The sequence below is a fragment of the Pyxicephalus adspersus genome, chromosome 3 (genome assembly GCF_032062135.1).
Source record: "Pyxicephalus adspersus chromosome 3, UCB_Pads_2.0, whole genome shotgun sequence".
Classification (NCBI taxonomy): Eukaryota; Metazoa; Chordata; class Amphibia; order Anura; family Pyxicephalidae; genus Pyxicephalus; species Pyxicephalus adspersus.
This window is the reverse complement of record NC_092860.1, coordinates 44,321,274-44,339,054: the sequence shown is the minus strand read 5'-3', so window position 1 is coordinate 44,339,054 and position 17,781 is coordinate 44,321,274. Positions and strand designations below refer to the sequence as shown.

At 36.0% G+C, this 17,781-nt stretch overlaps 1 protein-coding gene across 3 annotated transcripts in view; it reads left to right on the top strand.

Annotated features, from left to right (window-relative positions):
- The window catches only part of CNTLN (centlein), a 155,907-nt gene that overhangs the window by 120,019 nt on the left and 18,107 nt on the right, over positions 1-17,781 (top strand). For 2 of the 3 annotated variants that reach the window (XM_072404404.1, XM_072404403.1), the window contains exons 22-26: positions 4,888-5,014; positions 6,570-6,707; positions 7,475-7,660; positions 14,684-14,872; positions 16,222-16,299. In XM_072404404.1, the coding sequence (XP_072260505.1) occupies positions 4,888-5,014; positions 6,570-6,707; positions 7,475-7,660; positions 14,684-14,872; positions 16,222-16,299 (718 nt within the window). Of the gene's footprint in view, positions 1-4,887; positions 5,015-6,569; positions 6,708-7,474; positions 7,661-13,081; positions 13,119-14,683; positions 14,873-16,221; positions 16,300-17,781 lie in introns of those variants that run through there. The other variant, XM_072404405.1, reaches the window with a different exon arrangement.

Below are 17,781 nucleotides of genomic sequence, written 5' to 3'. Positions count from 1 at the left end.
CGAAGTGCAGAGGAATCTTTCAGATACTGTAATTCTTTGCCTGGGGGCTGAGAGACATGTCAAGGTTTAGCTGCTTAAACTGGATTAAGCACAAAAGCTTATATGTATAACAAGTGCAAAAGGACAGTTTTGTTTGTTTAGACTTAGATTGATTGGAGTCTTTTAAAAAAGAAAAATCCAAGAGTATTGTAATAGTTTACAAATTATAGCTTTCACCTTTTTTTTTTTTTTTTTTTTAATTCCTTTCTGTTACGGGACTTAAATGCAAATTGCTTTTTCAACCATCTTGCAAGAAATTTCTATTTTGGTTTATATAAGGTTTCTTGCTTTTCATTATCTTAATTGTATATCCCTAATTACATTTTGTCCTCGGGTTTATGAATATGCCAAATTAATACTGGATGAGGTCATCTAAAAAATGGCCAAAGATTTTGAATATAAAAGATCATCTTACATTTAATTTAATAGTTCATTATTGCTTTGCTCACATTTCATTTCTGCTTGACTAACGAAGAAGTGAAGGCATTTATTTCAGCAATGCTGCTCCAAAAGTTTACAACAGTCCTTTCTGGATTGCTTTTATCATGATAAATGTATTGCATAGCTTGACTTATTTAATCTCTTTATTCAGTTTAGCATGCTTCCATAGACATGCCACCATCTAGTTTTTACCATATTATAGTGGACAAGTGCAGTGTAAGGTGTGTATAGAAAGGTATGCAATTGTCAATGGTTCTGAGAACCTTTTTTTATATGTAAAATGGGAGCTTTAATGTATGACTGTATAGGAAATTTGTCAATGCATAGTGTTCTGAGTACTTTATTACATGGATTTAAATAGTTTACAGAATGAAAATATATAGTTACATACTAATTTCCAAAGTATTTTACTAATTCAGTTTTCACAGAATATTAAAAGTCAGGAAGAATATTATATGCTATGGCTAAGATCTCAGTTTAGACCTACTGTGTTGAAAATTGTGTTACTTGTTTAGTTTTGTAGTCTGTTTTGATTGATTTGTTTTGCTCATGTCTATATACTTTTATGTATATAGTTACATATATACAGATAGGCAACTATCTGTTTTTAACACTTGGCAAACCTTTTATTTCACATACTAGGTTAGCTCTATCTTTCTACAATGTTTTAAAAATGTGTGCTTTTCAGATATAAACTTCAGTTTTAAGAAACCTATGGTTTAAATATAGGTTATAAGAAAATATATACAGAAACTGATTGTCCTAAAATGTTGGATTTCATTGTATACACAACTTTATGTTCTCTCTGAGAATTAGTAAGAGATAAATTACCCGGTTTCATAGGGATTCTATAACATGGCACCAATACACTCCTTATTAAACAGTCAATAATAGACCTAAAGAAATGCATTTCTTACCATCATTTCCCTTGATGATGCATATACAGTTCATAAAGATGATTACACACCCTGGGAGCTTATAGTAGTTTTGTTGCTTTCAAATATCAATCAGTCTTTCAGATAATAATAAACTTTAATTAGCCCTATTTAGAATAATGTAGAACAATATAAAAGCATTTGATATATTTAAATAAGTTGTGTTCCTACGTAAGGGACTAGAAGGGCCCTTGGTTACTAACCTATATAAATATTACAGTTCTGTGCTAATTACATACATGGCATCTGATATCAGTAATAAAAACATTCTGCTTTATTCCCATTGCAATGCCATATGTATGACCTGTATTAAACTAATTTTAAACAGTTCTAATGAACCACATGATAAACAAAAATGCATAAATAAAAGTTACCTTAAAAGTAGATTCATAGGGCCTGATTTATTAAAGGCTGCAGAGGATGCATTTTAATCACTGAACCTAGACGAACCAGCAAATCTGGAATAGATCTGGTCCAGGATTGAAAATCTCCAGCCTTGGAGAGCTTTAATAAATCAGGCCCATTGGTTTTACTGGGAAAACTATGCTTGGTGTTCATCCCTCTCTTGCCTGCAAGCTCCCTTTTTTGCCCTGTTTGCAGTGGAGTCTGCATAAACCATTTGAGAGGCCTAGTAGTGGGGTTAAAGTTTATTGGAAATTGGAAGTTGGATTAAGCATTGTAAATCTCTGGACCATCTGAACCTGTTTTTTTTTTTTTTTTTGTAACTTTATACCAACCATTCTTCTTTACATTGCAAAAACAGTATTCATGTATATGGGACATTTAAGGACACAAAATAATAAGAGAAACCATTAATTTCATACATAATACAAAGAGTTGTGTTTTTTTACAATAAAATCTCATGATATGGAGAAGTCAAACAGTAGTATCCTCAGGCCAGTTTCTGTTAAGTATGTGTGCTTCTTTGCATTACTGGTTTCCATTACCTGCACAAATCATGCAGCTTGCTGTAAAAAGTTGCTTTTGAAAAAAAAAACCCTATTATTAGTTACCATGTTCCCCTCTAGAGAATGAGAATGAGAATGAGAAATTGGTTTGGTGTATTGCTTTTTTTGGAACATAATTTTATCATTATTTGCTCCTATTAATTTCTCAGGTTTGTGACCGGTCCATGTGGTTTGACAGCCCTTTGCCTTTAGAAATGAAGTTCCCCTTACTCATATTTCACATTCTTTATTGCTTTAGTGAAATCCCACTTAAAAAGTTTTAATCTACACACTTACCAACAAGCACTTGCTGTGGTTCTTCCCACCCTGTAGTGATGTATGAGATACTCGGAGGAGCCACAGCATATGGTAAGGTGTTCCATGGACCCGGGATTAGTTTACTTTCAAGTAAAATTTCAAGTTAACAAAGAACTTTTTTTCTGCATTTTGGTCCTCAAATAATGCCAGAACTCATTTGATACCAATCTAATTAATGCAAAAAAAACCTTTTATTCTGGTCTGAAATCTATTGAGCAAATAACTGCTTTTGGTCACTTCTGCCTGTCTTAAATTATAATTGTTCCCAGTTCTTTCTTTTAGCTATGGACATCCCCCCTCACCCTTTGTTATGGAGGTGTAATCCTAACGCAGTTTCTAGCCTAGCGTGACAATGAAGCACCAATACAATACTGCGAGGGAGCATTGCCACCTTGGGACAAAACGTGCTACTGACAGAATCATCAGTTTAGAATAATGAAAAAAAAAATGCTTTAAAAAAAGAAAAGTGGACACTATTATTATTATTATTTTTATTACACAGTATCTATATAGCGCCGACATATTACGCAGCGCTTTACAAAGTCCATAGTCATGTCACTAATTGTCCCTCAAAGGGGCTCACAATGTAATGTCCCTACCTCATTCATATATCTTTAATACAGTAATAATGTCAATTTAGGGAGAAGCCAATAACCTAACTACAAGTTTCTGGACACTACATTTTAGGCCCAGTAATGTAGAAACTTTAGCATTTTTGTTCTTGGGTTTAGATGAAATTTAATAGTTTGTAATCATACTCTTAAGTTTATTTAGTGTATTGGATGATCACTAAACATTATGGGGCCTATGGGAGAAATCTTCTGCTGTGTCCATAAAAGCAGTTATCTGACTCACAGCATTAGAAAAGTATTATTTCAATCTATCCATTTTTTTCAGAATACTTCAGTGACACTATTGAAGCTTAATTTTATATAATTTTTAAAACTGAAATGTGTGCATCTATGTTGCCACTGACCCAGACTTGTGCAACATGTATGCTATGGGCTGTGGAAAAATATAAAGTGTATTTGCAATCATCATAATCTGTTAATGAGGTTGCTCAAAACATTTGCTTGTGTGGACATAGAAAAGAAGAGGAAGCTGCTTTGGGCCCCCAGCCAACCAGTGGCCATTAGGCACTCTACCTAAATTCTATGGCAGTGACAGTACATGACACCTCTGTTAACATTACTGTCACAGTAATACAGACGCTTTAAGTAACTTTGAGCCCACAGGTACCCTATTTTTTTTAAACCTTTCAAAATTTACTTTACTCATTCAAAATGTTGGTATGTTCTTTTCCTTACCTACCAGTAATTGGTAATCTTCAACAGTGCGATTCACAGCCGCCTTGTGGTAAAAATACATGCGCTGAAATCTGAAGACATACAGTAATATGGTATTACTGTATTAGGATTGTGTTAACTCATTACCTATGTATTTTTAAATAAGAGATGTGCATACATGGAAACTAAAGTTTTAGGAATCCATTATGCTGTCCTGCATGAGTACATGGTTTATTAAAAAAAAAAAAAAAAAAAAAGACGCTAGTCCAATTTTTTAAATTTTCTTTAAGTAGAGTGACATAAACCAATATTAAAAAACTGTAGGTGTAGATCCTTGCACCCTACTGCTTGTAGACATTGGTTCTATCCTTCTCCTACTTATTATTTTTTTCCCCCCAGTATGTGTTTCTGTTAAGGATTTTCCCTCACCTGTAAAAAAATTAGTTTGAAGTTTAAGTGTATTTGACTGCAGATATATTTTTGTAATGCCATTTAGGCTTTATTTTTGACATGTTATATGGCACTAAAATATTTGTCCCAGACTATACTTGTTATCTTTGCCATTTTTGCATACATGTAAAGTTTATTTGACACACCGAACCAGTGAAAATTAGCATTTTCAGATATCAAAATAAAAGGTCATTTGTCTTAAAAGATAGTAAATTCTGCGCTCTTTTTATGCTTTTTTGTGTAAGGATATGCATGATTTTCAATAACCTATTTGAATAAACAGTCAGACAAGGCAGTGGATGATCAGTAATTATTGTAAGCTGGTTCTTACCACATATTATGCTAATAAAGTGAAGCAGCATAAAGTCCTTGTTTGGATGCATTTTGAGAGCATTGAAAGCTCATAGTACTTGCTTCTTTGAGAGTATAAATCTGAATTGTATAGTAGTAACATGGACCTTTGCTCTCTAGGGTGGCTCGGATGGAAAGGGATGTCAACATGAAAAGGCATTTGATAGAGGATCTGAAAACCCGTCTGAAAATCTACCAGGAAAACGAAAAACCCAGCAAAGAAATGTTAGAAAATCTTGAAAGGAAGGTAATGTACTCTGTATACTTATTCCCCAAGCCTATTATTCACTAAATCACCTTAGAATGTAGTACAGTGCAATGCACGTGCAGCTTAATAATACCCTAGAGGTCAGCTAACATCTTCCCATGGCAGACATTTTCTTGATAGCAAAATAACACATAATAAGGTTCAGAAAACTGTTGTTCTATGCGCAATCATATTAAAAATAAAAAAGCCCACATTTCTTGACATACAGTAATTTGTGGAACAGTAAAGGTAGTAAAGGTAAATAATTTTGCACATATCTGACATTTACAATACATGAAGCAATTTACACTTGTTTTTGCATATAGTAAAATTGAGAACTTAAGGATTTAGAATTTATATCTAAACTGGCCCCTGTCCTACTTCAAAGTTTCCTTTTTTTTTAAATGGTATTTCTGGTTAACTATCTGCATACTGCAAAACTTCTAATACTTGTCCAGAAATTTTTTTATTGAAAGTAAAGGTTTTTTAATTTTCCTTTGCTTTCCTGAGCTGGCTAATGTATGCAGTTGAAAATGTTGTTTATTACACCTATCTTACACGATATGTCATTTTATATTATAGACATGGCTGCTACAACGACAAGTTGCATCCACATATGTATAATCATTAAACTGCATGAATTGGTGTGTTGTGTGTACTTGCTTCATATAGGTGGGAGTTGTGTCAAAATAATGAAATACCCAGATTTGCTACAAATTGAGCCTCTATGCTATACTGATCACACCTAGCCTGTAATAGTGCTTCTGTTGCCTTCACACTTTTTTTCCCATCAAATACTTCCATATTCAGTCAAAGCAGAAGCTACTGTCTCCCCTAGATTCCTAGATTCATCAAACAGTGGTGCATACTACCTACCCCACAAAGCAGTGCTTGCTTTGTGGGGTAGGAAGACTCTATTTCACATATTTTATTGCAAATGGGTCAAACTGCTTACCTTCTGAGAACTTTACTGTTCATTCCTACATTCCTATGAAATGTGTTTCTTTCATTTATATGTCTGGGTTTGTACACAGCTTTTTAGTATGCAGCAGACATTGTTACGTTCCTTCTTTAGATATATTTTCTCAATATTTTCTAGCTGTTAGGTAGTCATGTATGCAATTTATGTTTGAGATTTTTACAAAATATTTAAGGAAATCTAAAAAGTGTTGAAACTCAAATAGTTTGATTAACTCTGTACCAATAAGCAGCGATTTAAAGGGGACCTAAACTGAGAAAACAACAACAACTAACTCCTCGGCTCCTGGTGGCTTTTTGATTCACCTTTTAACTACAGAGCTCATGAGCCATGCAGGATAAAAGTCTGCTGTGGAGTCAGCAGTGAACATGTTGGGGTCCTGGACCTGTCATCGCCGCAGGGCGACAATACAAGATAAGTATGTGCCAAAATCAGCACGTGTGTTGTGCATACTTGCTAATTATGGCAGAAGCTCTTCACCCACCGAATTTAGTTTTTTTAAAATACTAAATAATGAACATAGCATATCTAATACTTCATCCAACCAAACTCCTTTTTTATTTTGCTCTTCTGCAGGTTAAAGCAATGACAGAGGAATGTTCCCATAAGAAGACCTCAATTGATTCTTTAAAACAGAGATTAAATGTAGTTGCAAAGGAGAAGTCACATTATGAACAAATGTACTACAAAATAAAGGAAGAACTAGAAAAGAAGGTATTTGACTTGCCCTACATATTTCAATATCTTACAGTGAGGTTAAGCAATGACCCTGCTAATGGTGGCCCCATCCTTAGAAGCGGCAAAGGCAACATTCTTTACTTGCTACTGAGGTCATCAAGACTGCAGCTAAAAGCTAGGTACACACTTGCAATAATTATCATTAGAAAACGAACGACTAATGATTATGAATGATTGTATTGTGCACAATTCTGTACATGTTGTAACAATATGATCATTCAAATATAATCCACCAATAATGTACACACGCTAGATACAATCGTTTGAACAATGCAGGAAGTGACATGTAAAGGAGAAAGTGTACTGCAGAAACATCCACGATTACTGAACGACTGTACACACAATAGATAGTGAACAATCGTCGCTCAGTCAGATACGCCTGGACGGTCAGAATGTAAAATTACATTATTGCTACCGTATGCTCCAGTTTTTTCTCTTTTCTAGAACTAACTGCTGGCAAAATAACCCTTTACTTTAGATGGTCCAGCCAAAGTCTCAGAGCAGTGTTATTTACATAAACTAGGGATGATATTTCAGAGAGGTGCTTCCTTGAATCTCACCCTTGTCACCTCATTAAACGTTTGTAAAAATCACTTTTAGGACTAAAAGCATTCTGTTGAGTTATATAAAGATAGAAAAATATGTAAAATTGATAAATATAAAGTTTGCTAAAGTCAGTATTAAAAAGACACTGAAGTGTTTTTTAAAGAGAAATGAGCTAAAAACAAGCATGTCTGTTACAGAATGTAAAAGTCAGTGACTTGGAAGGAAAAATGGTTAATTCTGAACGCGCCATGTCTGATCTGGAAAATGCAGCTAAGCAACAACTTCACAACTTAGCAATGCAGAGTGAACAAGCCTTAGAAGTGGTACAGAGTAAGTTGTTACGTGGCAATAGGAGGTTGGATGAATTTGTAACATTTATAAAGGTATGTATGTGTAAGATGTCTTTTTGATTTTATTGATTCTTATGAATTTTTTGGTATTATTACTTGAAATGATAATGGTTTCAGAATTGTGTGTCAGGTACATAGGAACAGGAAAAAGCACATTTGTATTTTTTTTTTTTTGTGTTTGATTTCTTGTTTTCAGATTTTGTATATCAGCACAATGGTTTGATTGGCTTGAAGTGAAGCTCATGTCTAAATATCAGTTTCAAATTTGCACAAAATAATGTATTACAGAGTACAGTGGATATAAAAATTGTACACACTCCTTTTAAAATGCCAGGCTTTTGTGATGCATTTTTTTGTGTAAAAAAATGAGACCACAATAAATCATTTTAAAACTTTTCCCACTATGACCTATAACCTGTACAGTTAAATTAAAAAACAAATACATTTGTTTGGGGAAAAAACATAGGATAAGCTGTTTGCATAAGTGTGTACACCCCTAAATAAGTACTTTGTTGAAGCACCTTTCAATTTAATTACAGGATTCAGTCTTCCTGGGTACACAATTGTCAATCAATTAAAGGGATTCTGATTAACCCAAAATAAAGCTCAGCTATCCCAGCCTAGTAGGATTTTCCTGACATTTACTCAGAGAGTACTCATGAGTTCTCAGAGATCTTCCAAAGCATCAAATGGATCTCATTTTTGAAAGGTATCAGGAGAAGGGTACAAAACATTTTGATGTTGCAAAGAAGTGGACATTCCTTCAAAATTGAAACAAAAACAAGCCAGGGAGGGTTCCAAGAGCTTTGGGCTAAAATATTTTACAAAGCTTAAGCCTGTGTGCCACCAGCTTTGCAGTTAATGTCTCCTCACACTTCTCCACTGTATTGACAGAGCTCATTTTTTTTAACAACAGACTGATATCACAAATCTGTGTAGCTGAAAAAAACTCAAGTGACCCTTCCAGGGGGTCAACAGAGTTACAAAAGTACTAACCTGGGAAGAAAGCAGCTTTCCAACCTGACTTAACTCCTCATGCTGGTCAAATAGCAGTTCCTCCTTCTAGCTACTGTGGTTCCTACTTCTGAGACCTAGTCAGTGCAAGACTAGATAGAAGTGAAAAATGAGCAGCACGGTGGCTCAGAGGTTGCACTCTTGCCTTTGCAGCGCTAGGTCCCAGGTTCGAATCTCCGCCAGGACACTATCTGCATGGAGTTTGCAGGTTCTCCCATTGTCTGCGTGGGTTTCCTCCAGGTACTCCAGTTTCCTCCCAAATCCCGAAAACATGCAGTTAGGTAAATTAGCTTCCCCCCAAAATTGACCTTGTACTGTATAAATATGACCATGGTGAGCTCCTTTGAGGGACAGTTAGTGACATGACTATGGATTTTGTACAGCGCTGTGTAATATGATGGCACTATATAAATACAGTGTATTCATAATAATAATAAAAAATGGGCAGCAGGATGAACTACAACAGCCAACAGGGGAAACATTTGCAAGTGTGGAAAAGGATATGCTATAATGCAAAGTTCTAGAAAACAGGTCAGTGAACTGATATGTATAATTCTGCTATCTTCCCAGGCAAGTGCCTTTGTAACCTTTTGATCCCTTTACAGGGTTGCAATAAAAAAAAAAATGCAGCATTCTGAAAACGGAGACTAATTTTCATTCAGTTAATCCACAATAGTAATTTAAGCTACTTACAAGCCACTCTGTAAAGTAATGTACCCTCTTAGAGGAAATATTATCATATTTTGTTGTTTGTACATTATTCTCTTTTTCCTTTCCTTCCTATACCTTGTCCAGGAACAGTACAGTATCAGATTGTTTATCACCTCTTCCCAGAAATAAATTTAGCTGCTTTAGTACGAGTGAAATTACTATATGGTCTTTGGTCACTAAATGAAATACACAAGTTAAATCTGATTTATGTAGCAATATTTGTGTTAATGAACAGTTAAACTTACGTTATTATGAATCCACAATTACTCAGAGGGTAAAGTTTTGTCTAACCTTATGTTTTTTTAATTATGTTTACATTCCTGTTGTTCTAAATCACTCAGGTTTTGATACTACTAAACAGTGGTCTGTCCAGGTTGATGTACTTGATGTAAGGCATCAGTACTGAAAATTCTCTGGCTGGGAGGTTGTATATAAATATGATTGACTGTTGCACGCCAGGCACACTCATTCTACTCCTTGCCATCCCACTCTTTGACTGGGAACAACTTTGTTTCTTCAGCGTTATTACTGCCAGTGTTTTATACAGTTAGATCACTGACATATTACAACAAGGTTAATAGAGAGGCATAGACAGGATTATTAGTGTAGAAAATATTAGGTGCATAAATGCAAACAGGCATGTGAATCAGTTCATGCCCTTGAGGGCTTAGTGTTCATGAAAAAAAACTGCAGAAAGTTATCCTTTAAAAGTTGGAAGCCAGCTGATCTGTGCTTTGCTTTCTAGGCAAATCATTGCTGAAAGAGTCAAATATGAAGTTCCATCTAAATTTTTGTGAAAGATAGAGTTTGCAAATAGTTCTATAGCCCTCATAGGAATTGAGATATCCGACATCAGTCCACTGTGCTTTGATGAATTTTAGACACTTTCTCTGTAATAATAAGAGCATTTGTGTAATTTATAGGAGATAAGGGGATGTCTCCTTCTGTCATATAAAATATTTTATCCTGCGTTGTTAGACATGACAGAGCCACTCATCTATGCTGTGTTATCACTGGCATTATTCAACATGACATCGCTCAGGCCCTGGAGACATCTCACATTTTCTTTATCAGTAAACTGTGACTATCCACCTCGGTGCCCTAAAGCTAGCAAACCCTTGAGTGCTTTGCCTTGAATTTTATGCAAAAGGCGCTGTTTGTGCCTTACATGCACCTTGTGCATAGATATCATTGCTCTCTGTTCACTAACATGGTTACAACAATCACAGTGCAGAACGTGTGTGTGTGTACCTGCTTGCATTGCAGCTTGAAAATTTCAGCTCAACCCAAAATGACAGTGAAATATAAGGCAGTTTCATTGATATATTTTATTATACTTTACGAGGGGGTGCTGAGAAGTTCCTTGCTTTGCTCAGAAAGAAGAGAGCCAGAGTTATGAAATAACACATTTATTCAACATATTCCCCCCTGGGACTGATGCACTTGGTACAGCGTAGTTGCAGCTTTTCTAGACCATTCAAATAAATGTCCTTTGGTTGGGCCGCAAACCAGCTCTCAGCACAATCTTTGACGTCAGAAATGTCCTCAAAATGTTGCCCGTTCAGGTGTTTCTTTAAATTCGGGAACAGATAATAGTCTGAAGGGGCCAAGTCAGGTGAGTAGGGGGAATGGTGGACCATTTGGAAACCCAGAGTGTTCAATTTGGCAGCCACAATGTTGGACATGTGCGCAGGTGCATTGTCCTGCAAAAAAAAGGATCGCTTTGGTCAACTTTCCACGGTGTTTCGTCTTAATTGCCTCCTTCAGCTGGTCCAGGAGGTTAGCATATAACTGTCCAATGATACTAGAGCCCTGAGGTAGGTAGTCCACCACTAGAATAGCATCTTTGTCCCAGAAAACAGACGCCATGACTTTTTTGGTGGATTTCTGGGTTCGGAACTTCTTCAGGCGTGGGGACCCACTGTGTCGCTATTCCTTTGACTTTTCCTCGGTTTCAGGATCATAGATGTGGAGCCAGGTTTCATTCTCAGTCACTAACCCAGTTATAAGTCTTGTGCAGCTTCAAAATGGGCAAAAACGGCTTTGGATGCTTCAACTCGTTCCTTCTTCTGATCCGCACCCACTTCGGTGAATAGGATGTCTATGATAGTGGTGATAACAAACCCAACAGGCTCCCATTAGATGTCAAGTATCTGGCCTATCTTTTTTTGCGGATATTCGCCAGTCCTCGATAATCAGCTCACTGACCGCATCGCAGGTTGCCGGGTCAGTTGAGGTTGGGGGTTGCTCACTGTGGGGTTCATCTTCAATGGTGAAATTCCCAGTCTTGAAACGACATATCCAGGTTTTGAAGTGCTGTAGGAAGGACACTTCTCCCCCAGTGTTTGTGACATCTCAGTGTGAATGTCCTTTACTGACTTTCCCTGGAGAAACAAAAACTTCATGACGGCCCGTAACTCTAACAACGTCAAACTTGCTTGTGCCTTTGCCATCACAGCTTCTGACTAAAAGAAAAAAACAGTTTTAAGAATCGCAAAGACCTAATATTTGCACAGTTACATATAGATATAAGATATTAGGCTGTCATATGCCCCCACGCTCAATTTTTCTATTTCATCTGGAAGGGGGCAAAGCCAGGAACTTCTCAGCACCCCCCTCATAATGCTAACTCCAGCTAAACAGATAACTACATACAAAAATAAATCTCAAGAAAGAACATTTTTTTTTTTTTTTTTCGTCCTGCTTTGTTGTGGATGGCTTTCAGTAGTTAATTGACAGGTGCTGCTGAGAAACAGTGGTTTGATATTGGGAAGGCTTTATAAGAGATGCTTTCCACCTATGCGCAATGTTTACCAGATTGGAGACAGATCCTTGAATTGTCCTAATGCAACCTGCTGGGCATAGATGATGCAGTAGACAGCTAATTTAGCTTTTTTAGCCAGCAAGTATTCCATGAGTATTTGACAAGAGCACAGTAAGGGCCTTGTCATAGCAATGGTGACTATAAAAAATGGCCCTATAAATGTTCAATGTTTACAGGTCAGTTGAATGCCTCGGTTTTTATGGTTTTGCATAATGAACACCATGTACAAGGTAGACTACAAGTGATTCAAAAAAATTGCTGGTTGATTAACTTAAATTTATTCACTGGCTTGAATGATATCTGTAGTCCCAAAGAGTGGCAGTAGTTTTGGAAACACGCACGCATGAAAAACCTCATTTTCATGTATGGTATCGTGACCTTGTGAGATTTTGTTTAGTAACGGTTTTTTTAGCCTGATGTTACCTTTCTAATGTAACCCTTAACATGTAGCAATGTATTATATTAGGCTGTACAATTATTGCCAAAAAAAGAGCTTTCTTTGGTCCGGAGACCAAGAGATTCTGGTGGCTAATTCTCCTGCCTCCGCTCAGTAGCCAGGCTCACTTACCACTTTCCAGCATTAGCCATTGCATCTGTTCTCTCTTGTAACCTAAAATATATTACCAGATAATCACTTGCAGAGTATAACTGCTTTTGTAAAGCACACATGTCCTAGAATAAGATAACATTTTAAAAATACCTACAAGCAGCTGCACACACTTCCTACAGAACTCCCTTTGAACCTCCAAACTCATGCATTAGGATCCTCCAGCTAACTTTGGGGCATTACTCACCTCACTCAGTCAGTGACTCACAACAGTCCTGCCTTTCCTTTCCCTAAATGCAGTTGGGAGAGTTGTTTGGAAGCACACCTTACAATATCTTCCTTTTTCTTTTTACTTTAGATACAAGCATCAAAGTAGCAAGTTAAAATTTTACATTGTAAGTTTTACTGTTGCAAAATGTATGGGTAACATTCTGTTTTATTATATAAACTACAGCAAACAATACACAAGTATTTATGCATCTCATAATTTATTCAGTAATTTAATAGTATAGACATTTTTTTCCCTCTTGTTAAAGCCAAGCATGAGTGTCACCTTTATGAAGTGGAGACAACATTTTTATTACAGAACACAAACAGATGATAGTTCAGGAGAGATATTGGTAATAAATTAACTTAATCTCCATCAAGATTACTTTGCAGCTGGGATTTAGGCAAATTGAATCAGAAGCCTGGACAATGACAGTGAATATCTATTAGGCAGTAAACAGAAAAATACACTTTGTGGATTTCAATGAATGAAGCCAGCAGATCTGTGTTCACATTTGGTATATGGTTGGTATACGGTTGCTGATGCGTTCACCAGGAACACCACATATATAATATACAGTGGATCCCTGAATGGGCAAGGCTGATAATTAAATTGCTTCTAAAACACCAGTCTGTCCTAAAGACACAGTCTTTGTGATTTCAGTAAATATGAATGCTTGATAGACAGTTAAACCAAAAATTTGTTTGTTTTATTATTAGAAAGTACTGTCTTTTTTATATATAGAATCTTAATATATATGTCTTAATATATATAGAATCCATATAAATAGAAGGCATGTAAGGCACTGTTCTAAAGTCTGAAAGCAGCATGTTAATTAGCTGGCTAAATGTGTTTTATCATTACCGCCCCAGTTTTTGTCCATAAAGGTATACATACTTCCCATATTTTATATACGTTTTCTGTCAGCATTTAATTTGCAACTTTTCACAATACTGACACCTCATTTACTGTGATGGTTTATATTTTTCCTAAGGGTGACTATAATTTTAGGCATAATAGAGGGTTTGCATGCAAGTTATATGTGTAATGCCATTTTCTTAACTTTTATACACACTTCCGTACAATAAAATACTTGGAGCTTGCTATTTCTTCTTCCTGCCATGTTCTTATGTGGCTTTGAGAAAATTCCTTTAATATCCACGAACATTGCTCCAATAGAACTGATGTCAAATCAATATGGCCACTGGTGCCTATAGATGAAAGCACTTCCACTCGCTGTTCCTGTCCATTCTACTTGGGAACTTTATCTTCCAGCTAACACCAATGTATACTGCCTGCAGATAGGACATGTATTGTTAGTAGTATAATCTCTACAGTTTGAAAAAATATTTTACATCTTGCCACAGTATATACCTCAACGGTTGCTGATAATATATTCATGTTATTTAATTCAAGATGTGTAAACTCATGTGCACTTTCTTTTTGTAAAAACAAGTGTTAAGTCCTTTATTAGTCGAATTGAAATATTTCATTTACGTGATTTCCACAATGTTAAATAACTGACTTGGATACTAAATATTCCTGTGTAATGCATTTGTATTAAACGTTTATTAAGTACTGACTATATTTGTTGCATTGCAGATTCTAAATGATTACACTTACATGCTTTAAATGCTCTCTCCCTGTGTTTTTAGTATTTAAAGTGTTTTTTTTTTTTTTCATATTACATAGAGTTTGGCTTCAGAGCTTCATAAAGAGGTGTGTGAAATGAGAACCCATATTAGACAAGCCAAGCTACTGCAGGAATCCGGCAGTGGTCCATCTAAACATTCTGTACACAAAGCACAGTCCCTGGCAGCTTCAATCTTGCAGATCTCACACTCTGACCTCAGTGATATTCTAGAGGCTCCTGATGAAGAGGTAAAGCATGGCATTGTCAAGTCTGACCTCAAATTACCTGCTTATAGCTTAAGATGTAGACTATCATGCCGATAACCACCTTCAAGTGCCAATGTAATGCCATGCTAATAACCATGTGCCTGGATTGTGAAAATAAAGCATTGCGTTGGTTCAGGAATTGGAACCAAAAAGTGCCAATGGCTTTTAAAGTAGCAATTGTGGATTGCAGTGGTCATCCAGTATGCTGGAAAGTTCTTAAAGTTAATAAAATGTCATAGAGGGTTCTGGCATCACAACAAAAAGTGCTGATCCTCTAATTTCCTATAAAAAATGAATTAAACAACATTTGTTGTCTATTTTCAAACTAAAATCAGTGCCTTTTTCTTAGAGGATATAGTTTTGGGTATCAGTGTAAAAAGTTAAGAGTTTAGGTTAGCACTTTGATGCTGACAGCCTTTTGACTATTGTCTGTAAAGTGTGTGATATATCTTTTGCTATTTGTTGTGCTGAAGAGGGAGGAAGCGCCCCATTACACTTTAATTATTTACAAAACTGCATTGGAAAGTCATTGAAGACTCACCTATACGTTTAACCTTTACTCCTCATGTATGCAATTTCCACAATGGGATTCCGCTGATAGGTGAAAATATATATTACAAACAGGACAATGTTTATTTTACTGTTTGGTAAACAGGATAATTCTTTTTTTCTTTGCATAAGTAAAGCCGTTTAATCACATTCTTAAGGTTGGGTTCACACTGCTGCATTTTAGCAATGCACACTTGTTTGCACATAAACGCACTGCTGTTCCATGTTCTCTTAATGACAGGAAGTGTCTGTGCAATACACAACTTGTTAACAGGTGCATTGGTTTTCATTGTGGTGTGCTGTCTTACAAAAAATGTACGTGCACTATTTGCTTCATGTACAATTTTTTGGAGATAACCTATTTAAATGTATGAGCTTCTTTAAAACAATGTGTTTCCATGCACTCCGACAATGTAAACCCTTGAGTAGTTTTATGAACTAAGATTGTTCTAGACTATGTGAATAGGAGAAGCATTTGTTTGTGTGTAGTTATTGTAATGGAAAGATGGATGAATCAGGATCTGTTAGAACAAGCCTCAGCGACCTCTATGTAGCCAGGGTAATGCTGGACCAGGTCCATACAGCCATTTCACGCATTTATGGAAGACACAGGGATATTGATTGTTCCTTGTTATTAGCAAAATAAGGATATGTAATGTATTCATGAAGCACTCTGGTCACTTCTGATGCAAGGTGTTTTAAATGCAATGTGCTTTTTTATTCTGTGTCCATAATGCTTTCATAAACCTGTCATAAATTATTGTCTTCTTTCCTCCCATTAGGAAATAGCAAATGCAAAGCGGTCAGTAGAATATGATAAAGAATGGATGAACCATATAATGAAGCTGCTTGAAGGACAGGTATTGCTAATATTTCACTGAGCAATTTCTTATTTCAAGCCATTTACATCATCAGAATTTTTACATGTAGTAAATATTATAAGACTTAAAAAAACAAAGAAAAAATTGCTGTTAAAAAAAGGCTATAGACCAGTGCACTCACATAAGGCTCCGCATTGTTTTCCTCTCATAAAAAACAAAGTAAAACAATAACTTTCATTAGTGGTCGGTTTGTAAAACAAATTTACTGATTTTGGATTTATGTTCTTTTAAACTAAGGTTTTATTAAAAAAAAAAAAAAAAAACTTAGAGACAGTACAAACAGGAATACATGTAAAGTGAATAATAGACAATGCATTCAGAGCAAAAGGGTATGGATGGCAGTATATTGGCATAAAACATCTGGGAATAAAAAAAAGAATAGCCAAAAATACGGCCATCTCATAGTGACTTGAGATGACGTTGTTCAAAACCAACAACCATCTGACTTCAGTACCCATGCAGTTCTAGATAGGGCATCAGAAAATTCTGCAGAGAATAAAAAAAGGCAAATTGAATAGAACCAACAATTGTTAAAGGCCTCTTTCATCCCTCTCAATGTAGAGAGGAGGCTCAACAATATCTTAAGATCATTGATCCTAGCAAAACACTGAGCCATTGTAGGAGTGTTAAACTGACCCCAGAGTTCAGGAATACATGCCTTGGCAGCATCCAACATTTGTATTGTAAGGGACTTCTGGCAGGTTTTACAGCCAAGATTCTCTGGGTATATGGTTTGTTGAAACTCAATACCAGCACGTAAGTACAAGATTTGTATCTCTTGGTAACTGTTACTGACCAACAATTCATGAACAAGGAGTTGTAGGTTGGTAATTTGTTCTTGAATGAAGGTAGTGTACCGAAGTGAATTATTTTCCACTTAGCCAAATAGAAGGACACAAAACCAGGTGCAGGAGATATTGGTTACAAATAAAGTTGGTATATCATATTATGTGCCAGCCGATTGTAGCATCCCAGCTTGGGAATTGTGGAAAGAAAGTCATGAAACTAGAGTTTCCCAAAAGCCCAGGTAAGCATATAGAAGACCTTTCTACACATGTTGCTCCTAACAGAGCTAAGGACTGGAAGCTAGAATCTGATAGGGAAAAAAGAAGAGGAGAAAGGGGACACTGTAAAAAAAATAAAAAGTTGGGTAATTGTAGTTTGGTGTGAGTGAATGGGTGTGGGCTTGTCTTCTAGGCACCATGGCAAGGCTGACAAAGGGATGCCCCTGAGAGTTGAGGCTAGTAATACAGATTATTGCAGATGTTGCTTGTCCATTTCTTCAATTTTGACATGCCTGATCGAGCATTTGTAAAAGTGGAGCTTTACTTTAAGATGGATCTTTGCATGATATAATGCTACCAGGACAACCTCACAATTTTGTTTGGATAAAACCACGACTTTGTGCAATTGTGAGACATTATAAATTGCACGAAAATTGTTCGTTCGTGAGGTAAGCGA